The sequence below is a fragment of the Elephas maximus genome, chromosome 3 (genome assembly GCF_024166365.1).
Source record: "Elephas maximus indicus isolate mEleMax1 chromosome 3, mEleMax1 primary haplotype, whole genome shotgun sequence".
Classification (NCBI taxonomy): Eukaryota; Metazoa; Chordata; class Mammalia; order Proboscidea; family Elephantidae; genus Elephas; species Elephas maximus.
Genome location: NC_064821.1, coordinates 197,372,701 through 197,385,449, shown reverse-complemented (window position 1 = coordinate 197,385,449; position 12,749 = coordinate 197,372,701). Strand labels below are relative to the sequence as shown.

At 37.9% G+C, this 12,749-nt stretch overlaps 1 protein-coding gene across 2 annotated transcripts in view; it reads right to left on the bottom strand.

Annotated features, from left to right (window-relative positions):
- Positions 1-12,749, bottom strand: part of LOC126073794 (myeloid cell nuclear differentiation antigen-like) — a 70,751-nt gene that overhangs the window by 49,322 nt on the left and 8,680 nt on the right. For both annotated transcript variants that reach the window (XM_049880880.1, XM_049880881.1), the window contains exons 4-7: positions 12,154-12,369; positions 9,200-9,622; positions 7,572-7,760; positions 4,784-4,846 (exon numbers count right to left, since the gene is read on the bottom strand). In XM_049880880.1, the coding sequence (XP_049736837.1) occupies positions 4,784-4,846; positions 7,572-7,760; positions 9,200-9,622; positions 12,154-12,369 (891 nt within the window). The remainder of the gene's footprint in view (positions 1-4,783; positions 4,847-7,571; positions 7,761-9,199; positions 9,623-12,153; positions 12,370-12,749) is intronic.

Sequence of the window (12,749 nt, the reverse complement as noted above, 5' to 3'; positions counted from 1 at the left end):
AAAAAAAAAAAAAGATAAAGACATCAAAAAAAAGAACATTACAGACCTATATCCCTCATGAACATAGATGCAAAAATCCTCAACAAAATTCTAGCCAATAGAATTCAACAACATATCAAAAAAATAATCCACCACAACCAAGTGGGATTTATACCAGGTATGCAAGGCTGGTTTAATATTAGAAAAACCATTAATGTAATCCACCATATAAATAAAACAAAAGACAAAAACCACATGATCTTATCAATTGATGCAGAAAAGGCATTTGACAAAGTCCAACACCCATTTATGATAAAAACTCTCAGCAAAATAGGAACTGAAGGAAAATTCCTCAACATAATAAAGGGCATCTATGCAAAGCCAACAGCCAATATCACTCTAAATGGAGAGAACCTGAAAGCATTTCCCTTGAGAACGGGAACCGGACAATGATGCCCTTTATCACCGCTCTTGTTCAACATTGTGCTAGAGGTCCTAGCCAGAGCAATTAGGCTAGACAAAGAAATAAAGGGCATCCGGATTGGCAAGGAGGAAGTAAAATTATCTCTATTTGCAGATGACATGATCTTATACACAGAAAACCCTAAGGAATCCTCCAGAAAACTACTGAAACTGATAGAAGAGTTTGGCAGAGTCTCAGGTTATAAAATAAATATACAAAAATCACTTGGATTCCTCTACATCAACAAAAAGAAAATTGAAGAGGAAATCACCAAATCAATACCATTCACAGTAGCCCTCAAGAAGATAAAATACTTAGGAATAAATCTTACCAAAGATGTAAAAGACCTATACAAAGAAAACTACAAAGTACGAGTGCAAGAAACTAAAAGGGACCTACATAAGTGGAAAAACATACCTTGCTCCTGGATAGGAAGACTTAACATAGTAAAAATGTCTATTCTACCAAAAGCCATCTATACATACAATGCACTTCCGATCCAAATTCCAATGACATTTTTTAATGTGATGGAGAAACAAATCACCAACTTCATATGAAAGGGAAAGAAGCCCTGGATAAATAAAGCATTACTGAAAAAGAAGAAGAAAGTGGGAGAACTCACTCTACCTGATTTTAGAACATATTATACAGCTACAGTAGCCAAAACAGTCTGGTACTGGTACAACAACAGGCACATAGACCAATGGAACAGAATTGAGAACCCAGATATAAATCCATCCACATACGAGCAGCTGATATTTGACAAAGGCCCAGTGTCAGTTAATTGGGGAAAAGATAGTCTTTTTAACAAATGGTGCTGGCATAACTGGATATCCATTTGCAAAAAAATGTAACAGGACTCATACCTCACATCATGCAGAAAAACTAACACCAAGTGGATCAAAGACCTAAACCTAAAGACGAAAACAATAAAGATCATGGAAGAAAAAATAGGGACAACGTTAGGAGCCCTAATGCAAGGCATAAACGGAATACAAAACATTACCAAAAATGACAAAGAGAAACCCGATAACTGGGAGCTCCTAAAAATCAAACCCCTATGCTCATCTAAAGACTTCACCAAAAGAGTAAAAAGACCACCTACAGATTGGGAAAGTATTTTCAGCTATGACATCTCCAACCAGTGCCTGATCTCTAAAATCTATATGATTCTGTTAAAACTCAACCACAAAAAGACAAACAACCCAATCAAAAAGTGGGCAAAGGATATGAACACACACTTCACTAAAGAAGATAATCAGACAGCTAACAGGTACATGAGAAAGTGCTCTCGATCATTAGCCATTAGAGAAATGCAAATTGAAACTACGATGAGATTCCATCTCACTCCAACAAGGCTGGCATTAATCCAAAAAACACAAAATAATAAATGTTGGAGAGGCTGCGGAGAGATTGGAACTCTTATACACTGCTGGTGGAAATGTAAAATGGTACAACCACTTTGGAAATCTATCTGGTGTTTCCTTAAAAAGTTACAAATAGAACTACCATACAACCCAGAAATCCCACTCCTCAGAATATACCCTAGAGAAATAAAAGCCTTCACCCAAACAGATATATGCACACCCACGTTTATTGCAGCTCTGTTTACAATAGCAAAAAGCTGGAAGCAACCAAGGTGCCCATCCACGGATGAATGGTTAAATAAATTGTGGTATATTCACACAATGGAATACTACGCATCAATAAAGAACAGTGACGAATCTGTGGAACATTTCATAACATGGAGGAACCTGGAAGGCATTATGCTGAGTGAAATTAGTCAGAGGCAAAAGGACAAATATTGTATAAGACCACTATTATAAGATCTTGAGAAATAGTATAAACTGAGAAGAACACATACTTTTGTGGTTATGAGGTGGGGAGGGAGGGAGGGTGGGAGAGGGTTTTTTACTGATTCGTTAGTAGATAAGAACTGAAGGGAAGGACAATACTCAATACAGGGAAGGTCAGCTCAACTGGACTGGACCAAAAGCAAAGAAGTTTCCGGAATAAACTGAATGCTTGAAAGGTCAGTGGAGCAAGGGCGGGGGTTTGGGGACTATGGCTTAACGGGACTTCTAAGTCAATTGGCAAAATAATTCTATTATGAAAACATTCTGCATCCCACTTTGAAATGTGGCGTCTGGGGTCTTAAATGCTAACAAGTGGCCATCTAAGATGCATCAATTTGTCTCAACCCACCTGGATCAAAGGAGAATGAAGAACACCAAGGTCACACGATAACTATGAGCCCAAGAGACAGAAAGGGCCACATGAACCAGGGACCTACATCATCCTGAGACCAGAGGAACTAGATGGTGCCCAGCCACAACCGATGACTGCCCTGACAGGGAGCACAACAGAGAACCCCTGAGGGAGCAGTTGAACAGTGGGATACAGACCCCAAATTCTCATAAAAAGACCAGATTTAATGGTCTGCCTGAGACTAGAGGAATCCCAGCAGTCATGGTCCCCAAACCTTCTGTTGGCCCAGGACAGGAACCATTCCCGAGGACAACTCATCAGACATGGAAGGGACTGGACAAAGGGTTGGAGAGAGATGCTGACGAAGAGTGAGCTACTTGTATCAGGTGGACACTTGAGACTGTGTTGGCATCTCCTGTCTGGAGGGAAGATAGCAGGGCAGAGAGGGTTAGAAACTGGCAAAATTGTCACGAAAGGAGAGACTGGAAGGGGGGAGCGGGCTGATTCATTAGGGGGAGAGTAAGTGGGAGTATGGAGTAAGGTGTATATATGCTTATATGTGACAGACTGACTTGATTTGTAAACTTTCACTTAAACCACAATAAAAATTATTTAAAAAAAATCCCAATTTGTTTATTGAGCATCTCTATGACAGGACTCAGACTCTATCTTTTCTCTTTATCACCTCAGGGGTTGGTTTTATGCTTTGTTAGGAAGCGTCTAGAGTAGTCCTTAGTCTATTGCATGATATCTATGGCTAAGATGCAACCTTTCTGTTTTCTTAGCTAGATGTTCAGGGAGCTCAAAGGTTTATCTCTGCTCTAGCAACAAGAAATGGCCCTCAGCCCTGTTTGCTCCCTTGTACTTGTGTTCTGTTCTGAACCTCATAGCAGCTTCTCTCTGGTAAGCCTCATGTTGTTGACCTCCATATATGGGCAACCCAGAACTCAGCCAACAGCTGCCCCCCACCCCCTATATTGTTCCCTTCTTTTCATATTTCAGCTTTTCAGGTGCCATGATGTCTGAGCTCTGCCTCCTTGAACCAGTGTGATTGGCATGCTCTGCTTTGTGCCCACTAGTCTCCAGTCAGAAAATTGATTTATTTTGGGTCTAGAACAATTGTGGAGCTTGCTTTGTAAATTTGCCTCCTCTCAGGGGTCTCATTCTTATGCTGCCTGGTGTTTAAAGCCTGCAAATTGTCATCTCATGTATTTTATTCAGTTCTATTGTTGTTTATGTTGGTCATGACACTTTGCCAGAACCAGAAGCAAAAGTCAACAGTTAAATTGTAAATATTGATTTTAGCTATTTCTTTAAGTGCTATTTATTGCCATATACAGTAGATTCAATTCATCATCCAACTTTTTGCTTTGTGCACGTCTGTAATTGAGTAATTTTGTTCTGGAATTTGCACATATAAATTGTGAGAGGAAGAAAATATAGTTGGAGAACTAATAAGGAAATGATCTGCTTGGTTAAATGAATGGGGCCAGGTATTCCCCATCAAGCAGATGTAGGGAAGCTTCTTGCACGTTATTAGTGCCTTTGTGAAAATGACCAACATAGCCCCCTCTGGAGAGAAAATTACCCAAACATTTCCCTTTCTGAGGAATATATATGCAAAAGGAATCCTTTTCTCTGGACCAGTGCAGCCCTTTCCCAGGTTATATAGCGTGGTGATTCAAGCATGGACTGTTGGACCAATCTGCCTAACCTAGGCAGACTCTGGGTTGTGACTTATTCTCTAGAAATCTCATTCAGAATGGAGACCCTAACGTTGATGAGGCCCTGCGTGTTCCACCATTTGTGCCTCACAAATCACAAACCAACCACCCTCATGCAACTTGCTTCTGTATTAAGGAGACCATATAGGGCACTTCTGAAGAAAAATGTCCTTTAATCAAGAAATTTTTTAAAAATCTATATCCATTATACATGCAAATGGTAGTGTCCTGCAAAAATACAGAAGGTGTAAAAGTAAAATTTCATAAAGGAAAACAACTTAATTTACAACTCATATAAAAACTCAATATGCTGTGATATTTCTACTGAATCTATTGCTTAAGTGGAAGTCTCAACTTTAACAAGATCACTATTAATGCCACCTAATTGATTGGGAGGGAGGGTCCTTACTTCAACTTCCAGATTTAAATTAATATTGACTGGTTCTTTCTTGTTTTTCTGGGTCTTGATGACCTTGAAGGAGAGAGAAAGAAAACACAGTTAGAACCCAGCAATTGAGACAAAGCTCATCTTACATTTCTCTCTTCTCCCACGTTGCCCCTCCTTGCCATTGGCCACATCATTCACCTTGTCCTTCCTCAAAGGCTGTTTGTTCTTTCTCACCCATCCCATTTAATGCATTACTTTCTTGTGAGTCACAATCCACTCCCTACTATTGTCTTGTGTCTGAAAATAGATATTTCCTCATGCTCAGCGTGGGGACATTTGAAAAGGGCGAAAGTTCCACAAATGGGATGAAAGAGAACAACAGGCATGAGAGAAGAGCTATTTCACCAAGAGCAAAGAAAGCACTGTGGGGAGGTTCTCACTGTGGCGAAAAGGTGGAAGGAGGGTACAACTGATAAGGGATTTTGGGGCGCAATCACTGTTTCTTAGAGAAGAGTACAGGGATCTTGAATTGAGAAACCTGAGAAGAAGAACAATTGATGAACATGTATGTGGCTGTGTGTCTCAATATGCCAGTATCTCTATTTGAATCCTTTATACCTAAATTTAACTTTGAAAATTGTTAACAAGAATCCCACGGCGGACCGCTGCATGTGCTCCTTTTTGTATAACAGAGTGTGATGTCGTATAGAGTCAACCCCAACTTTCTCCCGTGGGCCAGAATGTGCATTTCACGAAAGTATTGTGTCTTTTGCTCTAAAGTACGTGTATTCTAAAACCCTGGAACTTCCTTCAGAATTTGTGCCTGGCAAGAGCTCTATTGAAATCCTCCTCATTAAACTTGTTTTTAATGCTTATTATACATTCCCATTTTCTTTTCACCTTTGTGTTCACTTCTTTTTGTTCACTTTCATGATGTCCTTTTGCCCATGCCTTTGTCCTCACATCTCTGATATTATTAGCTTGTGTAACTGTCTGGACTCTTAAGCCAGACAGCTTGAATTCAAATCTCACTGTCACGCCTTACTAACTGTGCCAATGAGGTCAAATGACTTACTCTTTCTGAACATCTGTATCTATATCTATGAAATGGAAATAACTATTATATCTTCATCACTGCCTATTAAAACTATTAATTGAGTTAATGTACAGTGTTTAGCACATGGTGGTGAGTGATCAGTGTTTTCATTTCATATACATTTAAGATTCTGTATTATTATTTATTTTATTTTAGGCAATATTATCCAAACCCACAACTTGAGCAATCATGTGCAAATTGACAAATCCATATATCTTCAGTAAAAAATTGCTTTTTTTGTCCCATATCTGTTATAGCCACATCTATGTATCTCCAGACTGATGGCTAGAAATTTCTTGTATATCCTATAAAACCAAAAAACAAATACAAAAAACAAACACATTGTTGTTGAGTTGATTCCGACTCATAGCCACCCTATAGGACAGAATAGAACTGCCCCATAGGGTTTCCAAGGAGCGCCTGGCAGATTTGAACTGCCGACCTTTTGGTTAGCAGCCGTAGCTCTTGACCACTATGCCACCAAAGTTTCCTGTATAACCTATACGTATCTCATATTCAACCTGTCCAAAAAAGAATATATTTTCTTTCCCTGGACCATGTTCTTCTACATTATCAATCTAAATGAGTAGTGACACTATTGATTCAGTTGCCTGGATAATATCCTTGAATCATGCTTGAATCTTTTATCTTTCTTACCTTCATCACTTAGTCACAAATTGGTGATGCTGTGCATTCAAAAATATTTATTTTTCTTTTTTGTTTATTCACACCCTGCTGGTCTTTGGTCTTTTTTTCCTGGATTTTGAAATAGCTTTCTTTGAAATGGCTTTCTGTGTGGTATTGGTAAGCCAACTTTAAAAAAGTTCTGATTGTAGCACTTGCAGATTTTGAAGGTATCAATACTGCCATCGTGGCTGATTTCAAGATGCTGTGGTTTTAACAACTAGCTTTTGGAATATTTAACAATGTGTTCTCTGTAGTTGGGGGATGAGCAGCCTGAAGCTTACCACTGCTTCTTCCTCCAAGCCTACCCTCTCTCTAATACTTCTCTGCAGATAATTGTCAGAAAATATTTTGCTAAGATGTCAAAGTCCTCAGGCATTATTCTACATAAAATCTTTCAAAGATACCTATTTTTCACAGTGAAGTCTCCCTTTTTTATTTGTAACATTAGGCTAAACTATCTGACATTTCATTTTAAACCCTGGCCTCATCTTCCCATAGTCTTGCACATCTACCAATATTTTAGTAGTAGAGAACTCATTGTGCTGTTTCACACTTTTGACTATTTGAATGTGTCATTTCCTCTGTCTAGAATTCTTTCCAATGCCTTTACCTTACCAAGAAATATAGTACCTATTTTAGATTGGTCTCTAAGGATGTGTCAGACCCTGAGATGACTAACGTATATGTGTTATCTCATTTAACATTTAAACAAACTCTATGAGGTAGAAATTTCCACCATTTTAGAGAGAAACATTAAAGCCGTTTCATCAGTATTATGCTGGCATCAGGGTTCAGACCAGGTCTGTCTTCTTCCAAAGTCCTTGCTCTTACGTGAAATTACTTCCCTGCCCTACTAACTTATACAAATATTTTACTATTTAGAAAAAGTATCATATCCCTTTGAAACCTATATGAATGGTATATTGTTAATATCTTAAAAAAAAAAAAAACCCTCCTTAAAATACTCTTGCCACCTGCTGGACTTTGCCTTTTTGGGAAACTAATGTTCCTCTATCCAGTTCTTACCTTGATGAAACTATGAGTCCCACTTATCAGTTTCAACTTATAGTCTATCATTCTCAGTTGAAAGCAAAAGAGTCGAAGCTTATCTCCTTCCTCACACATAATATTGTGCCACTTTCTTTTCCCCACTACATCCATCTTTCCTGTATTGTCTTGTATTTCATAGATTGTGCTCTTCTTATTCACTGTTTTCTGCAACAGAAAATTAACATCCAGTTTATGACAACAGAGTGAGTAACTGCCATACGTGTGAGAAAAATCCTCATGAAAGAGTAAGTACAAGATTTAAGACAGTAATGACACATATAGTTGTACAAGGAGCTTGGGCTAGGTCGTCTCAGAGCTTCTTTCTTTTATTTAATCTACTTTTTTAGTTTTCCCTGTTCTAGGTGTTTTTATGCCTGACATTTCTAGAACAATGAGTTTTTTTCCTATTTTCACCTGGTTCCACCTCCAGGGAAGCTATATTCCTTATATCAGCTGGATTTAGAGGAATCATAAATCCTTGGTGTACTTGTTTGACTCCTGTCCTTATGCAGAAATAAAATGACAAATACCACAAGTATTCATTCAGTAGAATATGAATGTATAACAAGAAAGCTTCTAGTAACTCCCTAATTCTTTTTCAACCTTCCCTGTTTACTCGCTCCTCTTTAATACCTTGTCTGCATTGGCTTAGGTCCCTGGTTCACACTCCATAGTGTTTCACTCATCTAAGCCATTACTCATCAATTTTATAATAGCATTTATAAGCATGGTTGCTTAAAAAGAGTGTACAGGAAGCGATGCAGATAAAACTAAGTGGCTATCCTTGAAGACAGGTATATTGGTATTACAAAGCAGTTGGTTATATAAGATTTCAGTTGAATTCATAGCAGTTCATAGACAATATTGGGAATGAATAGATCACCCAAACTAGTATCCTGAATAGAGACATGGACATATCAGTAAAATTTTCTGTGCTTTTTTTTTGGTAACTTAAGAGATTATATTACCTTGCCTTCCAATATCATACAACTTATTATTTCTTAGTTATTCAATAATATCTTCATGGATAAGTGAGTAAATAAACAACAAATAGGAGCAGCACTGAATGGTTAGATAGTATTCCTAATCGCTAATGTATTTGCCTTCTGGAGAATATCAGGCAATTCACTTATTACTTTAACTATATGTTACAAAAAGAATTCAAGCTTGGTAGGCCAATCCATTATATAAAATAAGTTTATAAAAATTCAAAATAAATTTATGATTTATATAGTTAGGGTGGAGGTCAAGAAGTAAAGTCTTCAGTATGTGAATATTGACCTAGACTCTGTACTGTCCTTGCTCATTGTCCTGAGAATAGATAGTCATAACTGCTAAAAGTATCAAGGTTTCTTAGTGAATCATTTTCAAAGAACTTAGAGATACCTTGGGATGAAGAATGTTAATAGGTCACCTAGATTCATTTTCTCTCAAGGGGTAAGATTTGACTACCTATCTCTAGTCATGAGGGAGTCCTAATTTCCAATGTTTGGTCAATCAGCAAAGCTCCATTTAGCAAGTTGAGACATTTAATTTTAGATGTTAGAAGAGAAAATGAAAAGGACAGAACAAAAAAATGAAACAAAACAGTTTTAAATGATTACCTTATGTAACATAAACAACCCATACACGAATGTTCCTGATGCTTGCTTTTGAAGATTATCGATTTTGGGAGTTTCATTTGCTCTTTTGATGATTCTGATTGGGACCTCAATCTTTTGATCAGGACCGGCTTCAGATACAGATGATGCCTCCTTTATCTCCAGTATTCCTTTGGATTCAGAATAACCTTTTATGACAATGACCCTCTTCGGGGTAAATTTCTCCTTCAAGTTGATGTTGAAAACCTTCACTTGGAAGAATGTATTCTCTGTAACCACTGTAGCATGAAACATCATGTCTTTACTCTCTTCTGAAGACTCAAATTCAAATGCCTCTGTTGCTTTCAGTACCCTCACTACTATTGGGCTATTTGGGAGAGCATTCTTTTTGGTAGCTACCTGATGTTGGGCCTGTGGTCTCTGGTTCTGTGTTAGACAGATACAGGGAAATAAAGTTACAAATTTGAGCATGGCATACAAAGTCACTTTCCAAGAAGGGAATCCTTAATAATAACATTGGGCCCCAACAACCTTTACAGATACCTGAAACTAGGGCTAGGCTAAAGAGGGATTACTTAACAGAAAGGAAAGGATAACAAACTCTTATCGTTTAGCTAGAGCAACTAAAGTGGAAGACCATGATCCTCATAAAGAGCAACAAAGAACAGTGGATGATGACAGCATTATCACGAATAGACTTAAGGGAAAAATTAGAATAAAATAATAAATTCAGTTATACCCTCTAATCATTTAAAAGACCAAAAAGTAAAGAAAAGTTGAAAGGATGGGGGTGAGGGGGGGGAACAAAAACCTGAATAGCATTGAAAATCAAGAAAGGGGACCACCAAAAGCCACATAACCACAAACATCAAAGTTTTTTTTTTTCCTTTACTGGTGGGCCTGGGGACATTTTGAGGGTCCAACTCATAGTACTTCTCCCCCCAAAATAGTGCTCTTTTACAAAAGGTTAGAAAGAGATGTGCTAGCTTAAAATCTTGTCTAAGTAGCCTTAGGTGCAAGCACTGTGGTTGAGCTGTGTCCTCAAACATGAACAGACAACATTTCTCAGTTGCAGAGCAGGTTGATTTATCCTTATCTTCTTTTCTACACAGTGGACTGGGCTCATATGAGTGTAGTAGAATACTTTCATAGAAAGTAAGTTGTCTAATCTATAAAAGATAGTATGAGGCAAGGGTGGGCCAGATGCTTCCTAGGGACAAGTATGTGAAGCTATGCTAGCTGCCTCTACAGTCCAGAAGTGTGTAGTGGTCTGACCTGGGATATTACCTATGTCACTACGTATATTGAACTTTACATACATCTGACTTCCATCAATGTGACCAATTCACCATAACACAAGGAAGTATATTCCCAAAAGCAAGTTAATCAGTAGCAATAGACTCAAATATAAGAATCACAATGCTAATAGTTAAATAGTTTCAAATTGACAAGAAAGTTACAGGACCCACAGGAAAGAAATTACACAATTTCTCTGAAGGACATAAAAGGAGTAGTGGACACAAGCATGTTCATTGCAAAGAGAATTGTGTGATAGGGCATATGAGGAAGTCAATCAACAGGGAATTTATGCACAAAATAAATTTTGGTACATCCCTGAAGTTAAATATTATACAGCCACTGTATAATGGTTGGAAACCCTTGTTACATAGTGGTTAAGTGCTATGGCTGCTAACCAAAAGGTTGGCAGTTCATATCTACCAGGTACTCCTTGGAAACTCTGTGGGGCAGTTCTACTCTGTCCTATAGTGTTGCTATGAGTCAGAATCAAACTGATGGCAACAGGTTTGATTTTTTTTTAACATAATGGTTTATATTTCTATTTATGGGCTTCGGAAGATGGTACTGATATGTTAAATTAATAAAACCAGTAATAGAATATTGACCATTTTATGACATCATTTTGAGAAAACATGTGTATATATTTATGAAGGAGAATATATACAAAAATTTGATAATAACTGGATGGTTGTATTTCAAATAATTAACAATTATTTTTGAATTGATTGGTTATTGGTTAGTTTTTATTATTTCATTGAATAAATGCATTTATTGAGAGCCTTCTGTGAGGCAGGCACTGAACGAAACACTGGGATAAAAGGGTTCACAGGGCCAACAGGGTAGCACTGCACTTAAAGCTCATAGTCAGGTGGGGAAGACAAAGATTTCTTAACTACAGTTGTCACAAATGATAGAAAAGAAAATAATAAGCTCTTAAAAAAGTGAGCAGCATGAAGAATTCACCTATTCTGCATGGGGTCTGTAGGAGGATTCAATATTAAGATATCAGTGTTGGGATTCAGTGGGGAAAAGGTTTGGACAAGTTAGGAGCTTTTCAGCTTAGGAAACATGGTGTGTGAAAACGCTGAAGAAGAAAGGTGCAGGGTGTGTAGAAGAAACTTGTGTATATTGGTGAGCAAAGGGAAGCAGTGTGAAGGAGACTTGAGTGATAGACAGTGAACACACTGCTGTATTCAGCTGTATATTATGATTGTTAAATATCCCTCTCCCTCCTGGGGACAACACAACACAGAAAACTTCTTAAGGTCAGAAGTAATGTCAACTTCATCAAGTAACCCTTGTAGAAGCCAAAGATTAAAAAGCAGTGAATTCTTTATATTTACATATATAACCCAAAACCCCAATGCTGTCAAGTGGATTCCGACTCATAGCGACCCTATAGGACAGGGTAGAACTGCCCCACAGAGTTTCCAAGGAGCGCCTGGCAGATTTGAACTGCAGACCCTTTGGTTAGCAGCTGTAGCACTTAACCACTACACCACCAGGGTTTCCGTCATTTATATATATACATTCACATATAATTAATTAATTAATTATTGGCGTTATTTTTAAGTAGAACATGAGATCAGAATTTTGAAATTGTCTGCTATATTTTTGGTTGATGGAAATGAAGGAAAATAGGAGCACAAAGAAAGTACCTCAGGTAAAGACATGGAGGATGGAGTATATGATGAGATCTTGGGAGGTAGGGGGTAACCCATGGAGGGTGGAGTAGATGATAAGGTCGGGAAAGGTGGGAGGTGACCCATGATGGCAGATGTACTGGCTCCAGATAGACAGGGAGACTGCATCTGCTTCTCGGAAACCTTCTTCTTTTTGATTCCAGACTTCTCTTTGGTTACGTTCTTCCTTTTCTGAAAGTAATTTAATTTTTTTTCTTTAATCATTTTGAGTATCAAATGAAACAGAACACACTTTTATTACTGTTTAGCAGGTGTACTTATACCTCCAAATGTTTTCCCTGGGAACTTGAGGAAGTGCTGCCCACTCTCTGGCTAATGGTGAGAGGTGGGCACAGATGGTATCATTAAATAGAGGGGAAAGTTATACACATGAGTCCTCCAATGATCTCTGTGGTGGGATTTAACTGACTTGAAATAGTAAATCCAGGTTTGTGCAAACATGAGCAAAACATCTTTCCAATCTGATTCTCATGTTACCACAACTTTGTAGTAGGGATGATGATATCATACCTATGTCATAGTATTTACATTACATTTATAAAGTACCTAGC